Source organism: Anastrepha obliqua, chromosome 2 (genome assembly GCF_027943255.1).
Source record: "Anastrepha obliqua isolate idAnaObli1 chromosome 2, idAnaObli1_1.0, whole genome shotgun sequence".
In the NCBI taxonomy this organism is placed as follows: Eukaryota; Metazoa; Arthropoda; class Insecta; order Diptera; family Tephritidae; genus Anastrepha; species Anastrepha obliqua.
Genome location: NC_072893.1, coordinates 81,539,372 through 81,559,269, shown reverse-complemented (window position 1 = coordinate 81,559,269; position 19,898 = coordinate 81,539,372). Strand labels below are relative to the sequence as shown.

The 19,898-nt window shown below is 33.5% G+C and overlaps 1 protein-coding gene across 2 annotated transcripts in view; it reads left to right on the top strand.

Moving 5' to 3' along the window:
- LOC129239306 (uncharacterized) overlaps positions 1-19,898 on the top strand; it is a 115,078-nt gene that overhangs the window by 59,073 nt on the left and 36,107 nt on the right. For both annotated transcript variants that reach the window (XM_054874718.1, XM_054874717.1), the window contains exon 2: positions 4,986-5,033. In XM_054874718.1, the coding sequence (XP_054730693.1) occupies positions 4,986-5,033 (48 nt within the window). The remainder of the gene's footprint in view (positions 1-4,985; positions 5,034-19,898) is intronic.

Below are 19,898 nucleotides of genomic sequence, written 5' to 3'. Positions count from 1 at the left end.
AAAGCAGTTCATTCGGCTAAAATCCGCACTTGGCTTCAACTTGCTGACGTGTAGATTTTCCGACTCCGAAATGTTTTTGTTTGAATGAACAGCTGGTTTTTCGGTAGAAAACGCTTACCTTCAACAAAGCATTCTCCAGCCCATTTCTTAAACTTGGCTCAAGCGAAAAGCGACCCTTTTGTAAAAGTCTGACCATAAACTAAATGTTTTTCGGGCAATCAAAGTCGAAAATACCGTCAGTTTAAATTCTAAATACTAGACGAACTATCCTGTTCTTAGTTTTATACTTACGGAAAGAATGAACGAAAGCGAATTTTATTGCACATTTTTTAGAACTTCGCCGTTCATTGCTCTTCTTGTTTTAATTGTAAAGAAAGAACTGGTACTTATTTCCCATGCTCAAGCTCAGCTTGGCTCTCTGTCAGCTCAGGCTAGCACAACTAGAACGCTCATTACTATTCCTAAGGCGTCAACAAAAAACGCCGTGAAGGCAAACATGAACTCGAACAGCTGGAGAAATAAAAAACGGCAAAAATACAAAAGTACAAAAAACTTATAGCAGCTGGGTTGGTTGAAGCAATGACAGCTATAGAGAGTGCTACTGAAACTGCAACTGCAGCATAGCAGCACAGCAGGCCCACCACTAAGTCATTTCTGAAAAAAATTTATGGTGCAGCTATTGAAATTATTATAGCTGCGGCTTTGTTGAAGTTGATCCTTTTGTTGGCCAGCTTTGGCTGGCTGCTGAAAGACCAAGCCAACCTTTACAGATGCAGGTTGCATGTAATTCCTTTGATGTGCCCTGTCTCATACGCTTTCCTTACCATCATTAAAGGCATGCCAGCTCTTTTTTGGTTTTCTTTCGTACACACTTTTATGAGTTGAGATATTTTTTGGTTAAATATTTTGTTTTTCACAATTTTATTACCGCTATTATGCGCATGATTATCCAGCAAATCAATGTTGAGCATACGTACATAAGTATGCGAGTATATTTCTTTATCCTCTTCTGCTGGCGGCTTGTGACCGCTTGTGGCAGCCATAACTCAAGCTGAACTGCTGCTGACCTTTGCGTCTCTTTTAAAAATTGGTTGGTAGTTCCGCTTCGGTTGACAATTGCCACCATCTTTGCTGTGTCATTTTCCTTTAAATTGTGGATCTATGTATGGGTGCGTGTGTGTGTGTGTGTTATAGTACTTACCTCAGTGTTCAGTAGTTTTACTCATAATCATTGTCATTCTGCCTTTGTTCGCTGCTTCTTCGTCCATTTTTCATTTGTCTTTCTTCAAATGTCTCCGCCTCAAGCAAATGTGTCGCTGTTCACTGCGGTAGGTCATCAACCAAATGAGGAACAACAGTGACAACAACAACAACAACAACCACAACAACAACAACAAAAGTATGCATAGCAAAGTAGAACAAAGCATTGTGTGTTACAATTGTTTTGGCGCAGCGAAGTCATCATCAGCACTTTGCATTGTCCAACATGCCACATAGGGGCTGAGCCCAACTGAGCTGTTGTGGAAGTAGCGATTCATGTCATTTACTAGTTTTTTCCGTTTTATTTCATTGCAACACATACATATCTACATAGTTCGTGTTAGCCTTTTAGCGTTTGCTTGCGTTGTTGCTTCAGTTTCAATTTCAACTATTTGTAAATGAGATTTACTGCATGGGTCGCACCGGTCGTCAACCAACTGGTTTGAATATATCCCCATGGGCACTTCCTACCTTTCACCACTGCATAGCAAATGTTTGCTTCTTCATAATTATTAATGTGTGTATGTGCGTGTGTATGTACGAGATTGCATAAAATTATTTATAAGCATGTCTGCTCGCATTTTGTAATAATATTTTATTCTAATTTTTTTCTCTCATTCAAATTTCTCTCAAAATGCGCCCAGATGTGCGGCTGTGCGGTTGTGTGGCCGACTGTTGCAAGTATGTATTACGGTTGCCAATATTAGCGGGATATTTTTAAACTACTCCCGGGATCTCGCGATTCGTCACGAGATTAATCTATCAAAATTTAATAACGGCAAAAAAGTAAGAAACTAAGTAAATTAACACAAGTTTCTTGGAAATTGAGTAGCTGTTATTATAATAAAACTTTTTAATAAATAAATTTGTACTTTTTTCAATTCAGCATTTAAATTTTTTCGGGATTCCAGCATTGATAAAAGTTAATCCCGAAATTTCCGAGAGCTTAAAAACACCGGGATCTCATAATTGGCATCCCTAGTAAGTATCTTTGCATGTATATAAGTGACGGGAATCATCTAAGGTAATTGAATTTATGCAAATTTCGCTGCTACACACAAAAGGTGAAATTGGAAAGGCTATATAATGGAAGATACGCCTGCCAGCTCATTGAGCGAGGTAATCAATGATGCGACCGGATGTTGCATGCTTATGTCGGTATGTCTATAGCCCTAAGGTGCTTAGAAGCCACTTTAGCATGAAAATTTCAATTGCCTTAGATATGTGCACAATTATGTACCTACGTGAGTATGTAAGTATGTGTGCATGCTTACACATACTTAGATGCATATTCCCGCGTGTATTGACATTTGTCTTAATGAAATTTTTGTTGATGCAAATATGAGCTGGCAGCTGTGTTGGCAAGAGAGACGATTTTAATTTGGAAATTCAAAAACTTGAAAGGGTTGATGGTCAGGAGTCGATAATAATGCATTAATTTATCATGCCTCTGCGCTAAAAAAAAATCAATCCTTATGATTATTGAATGAATGATCTGTGATTTCTTATTTTTATGTTAATCTAGTCAAGTTTTCTTACCTACATAAGTCATACATATATTTCATAATTTTTGAACTATTCAACTTCTTATAGTCTTTTGAGATCTGTTATTTTCTTAGAAGCTAAGAAAAATCCACCGTAAAATAATAGAAAGAGTGCCATTAAGGGTCTTAAGCCAGAAATTTCAGGAACTTTGTTAGTCAACTCGCAAAAAGGTTTTGCTCTACCTCAACATAACATTTTTGCAGTGTGTAAAATTTCATTTTATTTTTTAAAAACGTATGCAATTGTTTTACTGAACTATTGTATGTACAATACATACATAAGTTGGCCCATATTACGACTCATCTCTTTAGCGTCCATAGATAAACTTCCATATTTGGGTTGTCATTCCGTTTTTCTTGATTGGATGCACTGTTACCTTAGAAATATACATCGTGTAATTCCTGTTGATAGTGTCTCAAATACCCTCACAAGTTTGTCATTATCTACGAGAGGTAAACGCTATTTGTAGAAACTTTTTCCATCATTTGATGTTCCATATAGGTACATATTGCGCATCGAACCCTAGGCCCAACGAATGGAAGTCACGCACAAAGCTATGCATTAGATGAGGTCAGAGGTGGTTATGCAGTGAAATCACTCAACAACAAAACAAATATATCAAAATTATAATTTGAAATAAAATTTTACTCAGAAATATGTCTTCAGCTTCCTGTGCAGCGCCAATGAGCTCGCTTTCATAATTAGCAGCTCAGCACAGATTTTGTATTTAAAATATTTTATTATTTTTTTCTTGGCATCTCATACAAATACTTACATTCGCTTATTACTAAATTGAAGCTTAAAGTAAAGCTGAAACGAAATACGCGCCATGAATCAATTTGATAGTTTTTTGTTTCTTAAGCGTATTCGTTCTATAATAAATTAAGCAAACATCTGAAGAAAAATGAAATAAGAAATAAAAGCAGCTGAAGTAAAAAACTATTAACGACTGAGCCATACAAGTCAAACAAAGCGCACAAAGAAAGAAATTAAAGAAGCAAATTTGTGAAGTAGACTTGCGTTTTACTGAAGCACATGCGTATGTATGTGTCTGTGTGTGAAAGGGGCGGTGTTCAGGCGAAACATATAGTCGTTTTAAAGTACTTTGTCTCCCTTTTGGTCGTCGATCAAAGCGTTGAAGCTGAACGCCTTTATTCGAAGCGTTCGCCCAGTTCGTGTGTAACTATAAAGATTGCAGAGCGAATTAAGTTGTTGAGCAGAATGACTTGTTGCCGCACCTACGAGCCATAGATGGTGATAGGCAAGAGTAACAAGAACAACAAAATATCATAAGAAATAAAGTTGTAAAACCGTAAAATGCAAGTTAAGGAAAAAAATTAAAACCGAAATACATAAAATGCATAGAGTACAAACGCATTTTTACGGCAGCGGTGATGCGCTTCCTGCCCCCTTTTGTCTCATTTGGGCGTGCGTTGCTGCTGGTATTTGCAGTAGTGGTGGTAAATCATTTTACTCAACGGATAATAAACAAACAAAAAAAAAATTAAGCAATAAAATTTTCAAAATATAAAAGATGCACTCAATAAAAATCTTCAAGGCTACGAAGAGACGCACAAGCTGTCGGATTAGCGCATAAAAAGTGTTTCAAATTAAAATTTTACAAATTTCTTTTAATCGTTTTCACTATGCCCCTTAAGAGGGGCCAAGCTAGGTGGGTCAATAAAAATGGAATAACAACTCTTCAGATGTCATGCGCGGAGCGAATAAAGCCATTTTGTCGCTTTCAGAGGGAGTTAATCCACTCGATCGCATATTAATCACTGCTGCAGTTCCCTCAACGTTCATAGCATGTATTTTTAGTTATTAGCAGCCATTGCAAGAGCTGAATAGGTACGTATGCCATGTATGTCCCCTGCTGAAAAATCCATTAGCGCCGAACTCGCGCGCTTTTTGTGCATTAGAATGGAATGGAATGACTAGTGTCGGTCTCTTCTCTTCTTTTATATGAGTAACGCGGGAATTTAAAAAGCGCCGTTTTAGGAGGAGATTTCACTCCTGATACTAAATTCTGTCGAGGTGTACATAGGGTCGCATCTTAGAAACCTTTAACATAAGTAGTGAGTTTTAAAATTTGTGAAGTACTCAAAAATATGCTACATTTTTCTTATCCAATTTTCCTGTTTCTATTATTAATTTTAGTTATTTTACTCTCATTACAGTTTGTTCAAGATTGGCATCACTGTATGGACTTCGATGATTGTAAAAATGTAAGTATATAAAGAAAAAATTAAACGAATTTATTTTGAAGGCTAAAATAGTCAAACGCTACTTGTACATATTAAAAGGAAAAAATCTTGCCCAAAATAAAATTTGTAGTAATTCTTAATTGTTGAGTTTCGTGATGGTTAAATAAATTTCTAGTAATTTGAAATGCCAATTTATTGAATTTCTTTCAAACCTAAATGAAAAGAAGCATGATTTGCTTGATATTTATTTAATTCAACTTAAATAGAAAAAAATATGAATTTCAATGTAAAGAGGGTGTGTCTTTTTTTCTTGTTCTTTTTTTTAATTTGACTATTTTAGCTTTTAAATTCAGCAACTCGGAAAAACTCTCAAGTCGTTCAAATAAAAAAATACAATCTATTGATCTTATCATAAAAAATATTAAAAAAAACAAACTGTTGAACGTAAATAATTAGACGAAACGAAATATTAAAAAAAAATGAATTAATTATAGCTCATAGAAAAAAGATTGAAAACAAAAACAATGAAATTAGTTATTTTACAAGACACAAAAAAGACATTTGTAACATTCATACAGAAAAATTAAACAAAAAAAAATTAATAAAGTTGACTGTTATAATAAAGGAACTATAAAAACAAAAAATTAACCATAATTTATAAAAACGTAAAAGCAAATTGAAAATTCATAAAAAAATATTAAAGCAAAGATATTAAAAAAATCAAATGATAGAATAGAATAGAATAGAATAGAATAGAATAGAATAGAATAGAATAGAATAGAATAGAATAGAATAGAATAGAATAGAATAGAATAGAATAGAATAGAATAGAATAGAATAGAATAGAATAGAATAGAATAGAGTAGAATAGAATAGAATAGAATAGAATAGAATAGAATAGAATAGAATAGAATAGAATAGAATAGAATAGAATAGAATAGAATAGAATAGAATAGAATAGAATAGAATAGAATAGAATAGAATAGAATAGAATAGAATAGAATAGAATAGAATAGAATAGAATAGAATAGAATAGAATAGAATAGAATAGAATAGAATAGAATAGAATAGAATAGAATAGAATAGAATAGAATAGAATAGAATAGAATAGAATAGAATAGAATAGAATAGAATAGAATAGAATAGAATAGAATAGAATAGAATAGAATAGAATAGAATAGAATAGAATAGAATAGAATAGAATAGAATAGAATAGAATAGAATAGAATAGAATAGAATAGAATAGAATAGAATAGAATAGAATAGAATAGAATAGAATAGAATAGAATAGAATAGAATAGAATAGAATAGAATAGAATAGAATAGAATAGAATAGAATAGAATAGAATAGAATAGAATAGAATAGAATAGAATAGAATAGAATAGAATAGAATAGAATAGAATAGAATAGAATAGAATAGAATAGAATAGAATAGAATAGAATAAAATAAAATAAAATAGAATAGAATAGAATAGAATAGAATAGAATAGAATAGAATAGAATAGAATAGAATAGAATAGAATAGATATAACTCCTCAACATTTTTTAAAGAGTATAATTAATTATAATTTGTAGAACAAAAATAAAAAACTATTAGAGCAATAGTAATAATTCGAAATCAATAATAAATACATACAAACTATGTATTTTTAGTGACAATTCATTAATGAAATATTAAAGGTATTTTAATTAATTACTACTCATAAAAAATATAATTAAAAAAAAAATTTAAATAATTTTAATGCATACCAAAGTATTAAAAAATTACATTAATTATAGTAAATGTAACTTAATATAATTCATAAAATACAAACAAACAAAAGACACCTCGAAATAAGCTATAACTCGTCAAAAAATATTCAAGAAAAAAGAACGATTAAAAACAATTCGTACAAAAAAATAAAAATAAAAAAAAAATAAAATTTATTAGAATTTAATATCAAATAAAAAAAATTTAATAAAAATTAATTATAGTTTGCCAAAAAATATATTTTCAATTACAATTCATTAAAAAATATAAAAGATATTTAAACCAATTACAGCCTATTAAAAATAGTAATGCCTCAAAATTAGTAAATAATAATTCGCTAGAAACAATAAAATGTATTCAATTAGAATTCAAAAAAAAAATCATAGTTTGTCAAAAAAAATATATTTTTAATTAAAAAATATTTAAACTAATTACAGCCCATAAAAATAGTAAGGAAACAATTAAAATTATTAATACTTCATAATCAATAAATACTAATTCGCCAGAAACTAAAAAAAATTATTCAATTAAAATTCATAAAAAAGGATCTAAATAATATTGAAGTTAATTATACAAGTCTTAAAAATATATAAAAACATTAAAACTTATTATGGCCCATAAAATACACCAAGAAAATATTGAATATTAATTATAATTCTCTTTTATTCCGAAAACGCATTTAAACTTGTTTACTTATATAAAAAAGAATTTTTCTTGAGAGTACTCCGTGCCAGCTGAAACTATCATTTATTTATTTTGTGTTTATTAACTCATAAAATATATCCGTTACATGTAAATAAATAATTATATGTTATCTGTTACTTAGAAAAATACTCCCATAAATGTGATCGCATAATCCATATAACTACTCCATAAATTCCAAAATTTTCACTACATAAATAGAAAATATTTTACTCTATTCTAAATCTATAATCTCCCATCATTTTTCACAAGCCCCAAAAACTCCAAATACTTACTCAAAAAATAAATATACTCTTTATTACATTCTGTATTGTGTTAACACTATTCATAGTATATTCAAACTCATATATTCATATACCTGTTTGCTCACCACTCCTCCATTCTACACCATCCTGGCACCTACTCACATACTCTCTTTAGTTGTAATAAGATCCGTACTCTCCTTTTCTCGCATATTTACTGCATATTCGAAATATTCCGTTATGTACGCCTATAAAGCGTTAATATACCTTAAATTTTAGCAAACCAAGTTTACTCTACCTTCCTGGAGCCTTTTCCACGTTTGTATGTGTGTGCATTGCCTTCTGCGCAACGCTGTCTTGTCATTTTTCTCAAACATTGACTCCTAGCTCAGCTGCTCGCCACGCGAAACTTCATGTGCCGCTTTGCTTGCATTTAATTAAGTATTTAAAATTTAACTACCTTTTTATAACAGGATTGCCATGCCATGCCATCTCGCTTGTCATTCTTCCTCACTCTAAGTACATTGTAACTAACTGCATACATACGTAGACTTTTACACGAATTCATAGCTTGTATGCACAGTGTTGCTGTTGGCTGAAGTTTGTTTCATTGTATTTGTACGTGCTCCTATTACAGTATTCACAAGGTTGCTTTATTTAATTAGCTAGGAAGTAGACTCGAACCAGCCCCATTTCCCGCCCATAAGCTTTTACTTCCGCCAGGCGCTGCTAGGCGGTTTGTTTAACTTTTTCAAGTTTTTATTGTACAATACTTTTTTGTTTGTATGCAGTGATTGTTGCAAGCCAGCCTACTATCTACTACTTCCAGCTACTCACATTTGTGCATAACGAGTATGTGGGCACGAATATTAACTACCCTTTTGCAGTGGCTGTATGCGCCAAATGTGCCACAACATTTTATGACTTTCACCAGTCGTGACTGCATTTAAGCACTGTAGTTGGCAAATAAGTAGTAGGGGTAGTTGCAAATAGTATCCGTGGTACGATGGATTTTCCTATATGTACATAGTTTCCATGCGGCAGTGTTGTAGAGGAAAGTAGTATTAATATGGTATTAATGCATTTGAAAGGCTCAAATATTTTAAGTAAGTCTCTGTTTCGACAAAAAGACGGTAAAAATGTAAACGTACAAAGTCGTATAAAAGTTTGGAACAATAAAGGAGTAGATAATAAAAACCGGCCAACAAACTGCCGCTGTTTCTTTTTCTTATTTTTTATTTCCTTCACTCAGGACTTTTAATTAAACTAATTAAAATCATGTTATGGCACAGCAAGTGGGATGAAGGGTTGTGCAATGTACTCATTTCACTTCTCACACGAAATCAGCAACGGAGTATTGCACTCAGTTACTGCACACTTTGCTCATTTTACGATTTACGCTATACGCTTTTCCTTTACTCATTTCTAGCGCTCTGTTGCTGGGTATCAATTTCATTGTACCTAAGTGTTTTGTTTTTGTTTTTATTTTGTTTTCATTTATAAAGCTAATAAACCTTAAGTACCGACGTAGTGCCGTAGGAGAGGTAGTAAAAGTGTAGTAGTAGTTTGCCAATGTTGCTCATATGAATACTCAAGTGTACTTGCTGTGCCCCGTAAAAGGTGTGAGTGTGCCCGGTAATATTTCGTTCACAAGCACCATGCTAAGCTAATCAAGGGGCATACGTAGTAGCCAACCAAAAGTAGGCGCTCCTATTCGCTTTTTTAGCGTTACTCTCATACTCGTACTTCTTGCATTTTTTCTTCACATATTTTTGTGCAGTTTTTGTTTGCAAAAGGCAATTGACACTTGTGCCGCAAGCACAATTGCAACATAAGTGGCGAATGACGGCGTTGCACTACTAATGTTACCACTGGCATATACTCGTATGGTATGTACATATATGTGTATATGTACTCATACATAAATTTGCATGGCAATTGTAAGTTAGAGTTAGGGTTGTGGTTGATGAAAGCCAGTATGTGGATGGATGCATGCAGAAAACCCGAATGGCGTGTTTCTATAGGAATAGGAATGATTACTTTGTACGAAGGTTTCGTTTGTAATTATTTTTCAAAATAAAAAAACATACTTTTCAGTCGCCAAGTAAAAGGAAACTTGAACATCAAAGATAAAGACACAAGTTGCCGCCATAGGCTGTTTCAATGGGGACGCGTTAATCGGCAGCAAAAGCATCGGCAGCATGAGATATATTTGAGAGAAAATGCAATGAAATGAAATGAGATGAAAGAAATTAAATAAAATGAAATGAAATTGGATGAAATGAAAGGAAACTAAATGAAATGAATAAATACACCGAAATGAATTGAAATGCAAAATTAAATGAGATGAAACGAAATGATTTGAAGGAGTGAAACAAAATGAATTTATTGATATCGATTCAAATGAAGTAAAATGAATGAAACGAAGAGATTAAATGCTTTAGAGAGATGATTTGAAGAAGCGCAAGAAAACGCAATGAAATGAAACCGGATGAAAGGAATGAAATGAAATTGGATGAACTGAAATGGCACGAAATGAAGAAATAAACCGATATAAAATGAAATGTAAAATTAAATGAGATGAAATAAAATGATTTGAAAAAATTAAGCAAAATACAATGGAATTAAATGTCATGAAATTGAATGAAACGACATAAACAAATGAGGAGAAATTAAATGAGACAAAATGAAGTAGAATTAAAGGATATGAAATGAAATTAATTTATATGTAATGAGTCAGATGAAGAAATGAAACGAATCGAAATGAAACAAATGAACTAAATTATTTCAACGAAATCAAATGCCAAAATTGATGATAATGAAGTGATGTTAATTGAAATGAAACGAAATGCAACCGAGTGATATTTAATGAAGTCGGTTACAAACGCAGGTAAGGGTTTTGGAGGTTCAAGCAATGCAATTTTTATATCTAAAGATGAAACATTAAAGAAGTATTATTATTATATTCAAAATAAAAATATGGACATATTGGATACGCATATTTGGTGGAACTGATCAGTTGGAAAGAAAATACATTTGTAAATACGCTCGCAAAAATTGTCTCCTTGTGCGCCAGAATGAAAAATTTGAAGAATGAAAGGAAATGAAATGACATTAAGGGGAAGCACCGTTGAATGAGATGAAATTAAATAAAACTATTTACAGCGAAATAAAACGAAATTAAATAGAGTGAAATTAGATAAAACTATGTAAACAAATTAAATGAATTTAATGCGGTCTTGTAAAATAACAAAAGTGTTTTTTAACATATATTTGCGCTTAAAAGCATTATGCTTAATATTCCACCCGCCTGCATCTGGGCAATTCCTGGCCGAAAACTGGTAATTTAATTTCATTCACCTAACATTTTCGCACTTCTCAACCAGGTTATGAAGAGATATATGGAATGCTCACACTGATTGCATCCTGCAATTCTCCTCATTGCACAGCAGCCAACGGCAGCTAGAACATGCTCTTCGCAATAAGAGCAACATTATTTTATTTGCATACAACCCGCCGAGAGGATTACCTGTTGTATACACAGCATTCGCTATAGCTGTATTAGTCTTCCTCATGCTTCCTGCTCTCATAAAATGCATAGCTTGCCCACAAATCATGTGAGTTAATTTCCGAGTTTGAGAAAAATACTAGGAGGTAATCAGCTCTCATCATCTACACTATCTTTGCTCTCTAAATCGCACCCGTTTTCCCTAGCTAATCAATATCAAATAATGATATGAACAAATGGGTCCAGTTAAATTCATGCACCCTTAGGCTCAGCTTGTCACAGTGAATTTCTGTTCAAGATTTGAACATTAAAAAACTGAAAAGCTTTTAGAAACTGTTTGACAGTCAAGTTTTTTAATTTTTGCTGAATAAGTTAATTCTGAAAAATATGACGCATACTTAATGTAGATATATTACAAATTGGTTGTACGATCCTTGTATTTATCTAAAGTTTTGTGTGATTCAAAATGTAAAAGAATTTAGTTCCTTTAAACGTACAAATTCTGTTGGTCTATCGTCGAATATTTATATAATTTTTAGCCTTTTTTTATCTTCTACTAATACACGAAAATAATCTACCACTGCCACTAGCAATTTTAAATTGAATATATCAAAAGTGGCACATACGGCCAATTACTTCTGCACCACCGTACCCGTCATAACTCGCCATAATCCCCAACTAAAAGCTGATTCATTGCAACAGCCCTTTAAATAAAGTCTGGCAATTTTATTGCCTTTATGAAATTGTGTGTTTTGGCAACATTTCATAAAATATATGCGTTTGTATGTATGTGCAACTGTATGTCGGCCATTTTTCATAGCTGTTGGAGCAGTAGACGCCACAGTATTTATGCCTAAGTGGCATATATTTTATGTCAACCACACAGTCACACATATACGCGTGCCATAGTATTCATGGGTATTTGGGCATATCGTGGCACAGAAAGACCGCCGGCACATAAACGCACTTACTCGTGCATACACATGTAACTTTGTTTGTATGTATGTATGTATGTGTGCTTTTTACAACAATATAAAACAATTCAATTTTCTGCCGAATCTGTGCATAAAAGAGTTGGAAAAACGAAAAAGGAACTTTTGGTGAATCGAGTCGGTGCAAGTTGGGCGCAAGAAACGCAAACTCGTAAATGCAATTTATTTATTATTGTTGTATGCTCGCATACAAAGGCCAAATAGCAAAACCGCACAGGGGAGTGAGGGAAAAGAGTAGCTGACGCAAAATGAAGATAAAAGCTGAAGAGAGCTTGTCAAAATTATTCCTTTTGCTATACTTGCAACTCATTGCAATTTATGTGTGTTTGTGTGTATGCCTAGGCCTTGCAATTGTTTGCTTTCGACAGAGCCATCGATAGTGTGGCAGTCGGTCGACTGCTGGATCGATAGCTTGCCTACATTTTTCGGCTTTCGATTCTCGCTGTTTTCTTTTCTTTGGGTGCTGGCAAAATGAAATATGCATTTTCCAGTTTTCACAACAATTGAAAATGAAAATGAGAATAAAAACAATGCACAAAGCAAATGTTACAACATACTGACGCCAGGCAGTACAGTGAATCAACGCACAAGCAAGCGGATGAGCGATCTACCGAACCTCCAGCCGCAGGCCTCGGCACTATTGCCTAACTACTTTTACTGCATATACATATGTAACTACTTATACATATACGCTTGCATATATTTCGCAGAATTAAAAATAAAAAAACAAAACATTGTACTCACACTGACAGGAAACTCCCGAAAAACGAGTAAAAACACAGCAAAGGAAATCGGTGCAAAAGCGGAAGCAAAGAAAAGAGAGCATAAAATGTGGAGAAATGTCAACACAGCCAAACGAAAAAAAATGTGAAAAATTTGGGTCAATTGAAAATTTATCGGTAAGGCCGAATGCCAGGATATACACATGCCCCGCATTCCCGTTGCCCCTTACAAAGCCTGCTGCACCTTGCCGCACATTAGCAACATGTATACGTAGTATTGAAGCCTTTTGAGCGCTCCGTGCTTATTGTTGCAATAACAACTGGCACTAGTGCGCTTTATTGCCATGCCTCGGCAAAAGCTGCTGACGTCGACCTTATCGACGGCAAGTAGGGCGCATATTTGGTAATATACATACATATGTATGTGCATACATACGTATGCATTATCTTTCCTTGGTTCTGTTGGCTTAGTTGCAAATGCGGTGGTATGGCGGTAAGCGGAAGTCAGCTTGCACTGTCATGTGCACCGATTGTCTTGCTAGCAAAAACTGTATAGTTTTTTTAGTATATTTTTCTGACAATGTGAATGATCTGCTCTGATTCACTCAGTGGCACAGATATCGATTTTGTAAGTGGTGAGGTGAAAAAAAACAAATCAATGGAAGAAGCCTTCGATAAATTTCCTACACATGCACATACATATATTTTGGTTATTATTCTCTCTGCAGTTTAGTATCCTCACAGTTTTTTGAGGAATTGTGAATTTTAAGCCATCGCATTCTGCGAATTTCTTCGAGTTTAGCGAATTTTAAACCATCATTATAACCGAGGGTCATCAACCAGGTTTGGGAACTTTGAATTCAAAATTGCTTAATATACAAATGCATATCGACTTTTAAGATACCGGGATTTTTTGGATGTCATTACTACAATCCCGTGATGCCAGGAAGCTCAGCTGATTTCTAGCATAAAAGTGTTGTAAACGCAAAGCACTTTTCAATGTTGCTGTTTTGCTTTAAAAGGAAGTTTTTCGAAGTTTTCGGGACAAAAAAAATTCCAGGATTGTGGGATTATTATATCCAATACACACATAATAATTATATTCATATATTGTAATACCTGCTAGAAAATTTTATAAATTCTTGAATTAATATTTCTTGAAAGATTTTTTTTTTGTCCTTTTAAAAAAATGTATGTAGATCAACTCACTGCAAGTTAGATTTTTTTTTAATTTGTTCTAATGTTTCCTTTCACTCAAAATTAAAGCTTCTTTTACCCAGTTACGCCATATGCTTATTATTTCATTTGCCTAACACACAATCGATCAATTCACATGCAGCTTATAAATTAATTGAATTGATTAGGAATAATAGTCAGAGCATCCTGCTTGAATTGGCTCTGTGGCGACGAAAAATGTCATCATAGCCGAGATATACTGCTCTCAAGTTTTTAATTGAATATTGATTAACATTTTTCTCTACAAATCCAACCAAGACTAAGTACTAAATAGTTGATGTGGTTAATGAGTAGAAAATGTGGACTAGCATAAAGTAGTACTACCGGCTGCACACTATCCGCACTAAACAGAAGAAACCCAGCACAGCCTTCTTATAATAAATCCTTACTTTTTCTTCTTCCTATGAGCTAACTAGCAATATTGTTTACAGGAAGTCTTTCAGGGCAAAAACACTTTGAAAGTTGTCTCTCCCATTTACTTATTTGCGCAAGTCATTCACATCCAATTCATGGAGGTTCCTCTGGTTCCTCTCTTTTTGCAGACATTTGAGTAATTCTTATTTTTAAAACGAAGATCTTCTAATGTTATCGTCTATCAGTTTAATTCAATATCCAAAAACTTCGCTAGTCTTCCCGGTGATTATTCATATAAAACCATCTGCCGTTCGGAGGCGGAATAAAATTGTAGGCCTCTTCAAGAAGACGAAACATCAAAATGCACCCCCTGGCCAAATATCCAGACAAAGGATGTCAGCGTCGAATATACTCCATCTAGAATAATACTCCAATATCATATTTTTCGTTGAGATGGCACATTTAAAAATTTAAAATTTAAAAATGTCTGAACATTCAAAAATGGGCTAAGGACCACGCAGAAAATTGAAAGTGCTTGCAATTCAAAATAGCGAAAGGAAAGTATTGGAGCAAATTCATTGCATTAGAAAGCAAACGACTTGTACTTAAAATGCTCTGTATAGTTTTCTTTAAAACAAAAAAAAAATAAAAAAATTCCGATGCCACATAACTTCAACTATAAACCAAATGCCATTTTTTCCACTTGACGCCATAATATCTCGAAAGCCTGAGCCACCAAAGTAATTGTGACACTGACTTTAGGTTTTTTAAATCAAAGATCCCTACAAAAATATACTCTCATTTCTAGTATAATTTCTTGCCGGCCTGTGTAGTTCCCGGTAAGGCTCTTGGTAGCTTCGCTTTCTCAGCTGGCTTAACGTGAATCGTTGTATTCTTTTTAAGTTGCTGATACACTTAGTAGAATTAAGAGCTTCCAAAATTCATATCTTTAAAAGACCAGTCACCAAGGTACAAAGAAAAAAATAAAAAAAATTTAGCACTACATTTGCGTTTTAGTTGTGTTGTAGTTTAAAAAAATATTAAGAAGGCTACAGAAATCTTTCGAAAATATTTTATCTATTAACTTTCTAATAATTTTCCATTAATTATGAAGGCATAGTTAAACGATTCTGATTTATAATTTTAATTAAAACTTTCGGACTCTGAGGGTTTTAACTTAATACTGCCAAGCGCTTTCAAAGGTTTTCAAAATTTTCGAACGCTCTCAAAGTGTATTTTTAGTGTTTTTTTAAACTTCCAACACACACCCATACACATACCATACATGCAGCATTTAAAAATGTACATGCAATCTTAGTCGGTACCATTTGCTCTTCTTTTGCTTTGCCAACGGCCGCAGACCACAGCACCACATACCTAATATATAAATATGCAAACACAGGAAAAATAAATATTTATAAAATTATATGTACGCTGTTATCCATGGAAGTTGAAAAAAAAAAAACGAAACAATCGCCTCACATAAATATCCTGACATTTCTTTTGCCAAGTGCAGTAATCCTTGGCGCATGCAGTGCAGTAACTTCTACGAATATATATGTACATACTTATGTACATTCATATTTTCTAGTTGCTGCTGCTGTTGCTGGCAAATCGAAATGAGAAAAAACTATAATACAAAATAATAATAACAAATCCAAACAAAAAACATAAACATGCAAACACAAACACACGCACACACATTTGTAAATGTATAGAAAACACTTGTACAAAATGCGAATACGTGTGCATATTCAGTAATGGGCGAGTAGTGGAACGACAATGGAAATGGATGAGTCGCAAAAACAACAATGCGATTTATGAGCACACACCGTTGAGTATGTATGTATGTATGATACATGTGCAATATAGAAAAAGGAAGAAGAGCAAAAATAATAATAATTTGTAAATACAAAAGTGAAAGGGGAATATGGCGGCAGGAGCGTGGCACCTTACGGGCTACTATCTATAAAGAATTACTGCAGCATATCAGCTTTATGATCGGTAAATAGCAAGCAATGTCCAGTGGACATGCGCATATACAAACATACATATTCATAAATTGATAACACTACGCACATGTACTTGTATGGGTATTTGTATAAACCTGTAATATATCCTTTGTATGTATGGCGTATGCAAACAGAGTTAACAGCAGCAAAATCTTCTGGAAGCACAAAGCAGAACAAAATGCAGAAAGGAATCACAGCGAATATTCAGCATTCAAATAAAGAAAGTGGATTAGATTTACTAGAATACGTTGTAGAGCGCATACAGCGGCGTGTAAAATCTCAGAAACAATAAATGGCAGATGCGGATACATACCTACATACATAAATGCTAATCAGAAAAATAGTTTTAAAATGATAATGAAATGTATAAATGGATTGAACGGAAATATAAGATCCTAAAAACTAATTTTTTTTAGTAAAATTTTTATTTTTTATGTTTTTGCTTATTAGCTTATTGGTGTGCATACATACATATGTATGTGTGTATGTGGTACAGAGATCACAATAAATAATAGTAAATTATACATATTTTGCAAACCAGCTTGCGCAAAAACATTATATTTGGCGCAGAGTTTCAAGGCGTCGGCATTTACACAGCCAAAAAATTCAAATTCAGAATTTGCTACAGTCGTAACACTCGCCTCCCTCTTGGTATGGAAGCTGTAGGTATACACCTCTCAGCCTACCAACTGCGTGGTAGAAGTGGCATTGTCACTACCAGTCAACACGAGATGTATTGATAGTCTGACATTTAACGGTACAAAAAGAATTTGGCCAAAATGGAACGTCAGGCGCTCAAACGAGCTACCTCATCGATCAAGGAAAACTTTTCTATGTTAGATGCTTTGATCACAGGCCACTGTCTCCTAGGTCGACATGCTCAAGGATTGGACATACCTGATTTCGAGAAGCAGAAGCTGCAAGAATGCGGAAGTGGAAGAACATGCCAGACATCTCCTCTGTCACTGTCCCGCGTGGCATGCCACTAGATTTAGATACTTTGGCTAATCGTTCTTGAATGATACTGATGACCTTAGGGAGATATACTTACATACATAAGTGTCAGTCAGATCAATGGTTTGCACTTAAAACAAAATGGTTTGACGCGGAGTAACAGGCAAACTGCTACTGTGATATCACAATGGTTCGGAAATGGTCTAAATGAGTTGGTTTAAAGACCAACTACCACTTCTATCTATGTATGATAATATGAACAGTCGGTCAGTTCTTAACGCCTTAAAATGAGTTCACTTAAAAGAGGGTCGTATTCAACACTGCTTATAAGTAGTCACTGAAAATTGATGTGATTGAACTGATGTGGGTACAAGCTCACTCAGGTATCAAAGGTTATGAACAAAGCGATTAGGACGCCATCAGGTTGACATTCATAAACAAATCATAAAAATATTTTACTCTACTATGTTATGTATATATTATATACTCGTAGATACTTATATATACAACGATATCAATTGGCCACTTCGGAGTTGTGATTTGACGCCTTTAGATTTCTTTGTAGGTTGTAGTGACGGATCGGTGACGGACCCTTTAGATGAACATTGAGTAAGCCACTTGTGAGACAGAGCCAGAGATCATCACTACGGTCTTAGACAACTGGGTTAACAAGTTGCGCTACTGCAAAGCAAGCAGGCTGCGACATTAATGAAAAAACTAAGTGAAGTGAATTTGATTTTTATGCATTTTTTGATTCTTTAATTCCTTGACTAAAAAATTTCAAAAAAACATTTTTGCAGAAAATTATAGAAAAAATATATTACCACTTCTATTAACAAAATTGAAAAAAAGTCATAAGCTAAAGTAAACGGCTATGGAAGTTGCTATTTTCAAATGTAATGAAACGCTCACAATTCCTGAAAGGACTCACGAACTAACACGAGTTTTCTGCTACTAAACCGCTGCGTATATTTATTGGGATTAGCATAGAACAAACTAAATATATTGACGATTTCTGATAAGCTAGAAAATCTAAACGAAAAATATCAAATTACCAACACAATGCTTCGAATACATGCATATAAACACACTACATACTCGTAGCTGACATTGAACTGACATAGCGAAAAAAATTGTACGTATACTTCTTAGAAGTTTATTGATTGTAAAAAAGTCGTGGAAATCAAATCGAAAAATGGAATTCTAAACATATCATTTATCCGATTCAAATATCCGTAGGTACACCAGGCGACAAAGTAGATTTAGATTATCGCAACGAAATATGCTGGACACCACCTAAGAGCCTTCGAGGAAGTCTACATATGTACATGTATATGTATGTATGTATGTACATGGGAGTAGTCAACAAATCTAGGCACATACTCACACAAGCATAAAATATGTATATGTATATATGTATGTATATACCTACATTATAGTTCTGAAAAAAGAGAATTTTGTCATGCTCAAGGGTATTTGTAGCTATCCCAATAGCAGTTAGTCGAGGGCGTTTGTCGCACATAAAATTCAATTTCAATTTAAAGATTTTAATCGAAAAAATACTCGTACCAGCAGAAATAAAGAAAAAAAAAACATCACCATGAAAGCAAAGAAGGGAAAAGGAAATTCAAGCACACAATGTGAGAAAATGAATTGCGCTTAGAGGGAGTAAATGATGTTGGTAGAAAGGGTAAGCTGACACATGATAGCCACGGCTGCCTCCTTGCTGGGCGATTAAACAGGTTGTGGAGATGCGAGCGTATGGTTAGGTAGACTAAGGAGATAGAGCATTGCTTGATTACTTGATTGTGGTGTAGATATACTCGCCCATTAGGGTGGGTCAATTGTAGTTGGATTGAAGATAAATTAGAAAACAAAAATTTTAATAAACTAATTTTTTTTCTCTTTCAAAAAGTAACGTAAATGACAGAAATGGATTTCTCATAACAAAAATTCTTCAAAAGATGTTTTTATAGGATGTGATCATTTCATGAAATTGTCAGCCAACGCTGACCAACAGGAAACGCTTTCCTTTTAATATTTTTTAATAGAAGTAGAGCACCCAATTTTTCTGATGTAAAAGTATCCACAGCTTATCGCAGTAAACGCAAAAATAAAAATTGGACCTTAAAAGTAACTGAACTTTGCTCCATTTTTGGCATGTGAAATACGACATTTTCTCTGTCTCAGTGACTAAATTAAGAAACGTGTAATAATTTTTGAAAAAATGTGAAATAAATTCTAAACAGCCTAAATTCCTTTGGGTCATAATTCTGTATTTTCAAAATTGTGTGAAAACAAAACAATGCAGAGTTAATATTCTGGGTATACAGATATGGTATACAAATTATTCTTAATTTAATTATATTATTTTGTTAAGTACTGTAGCAAAAAAACTTGTTCGTTATCAGTG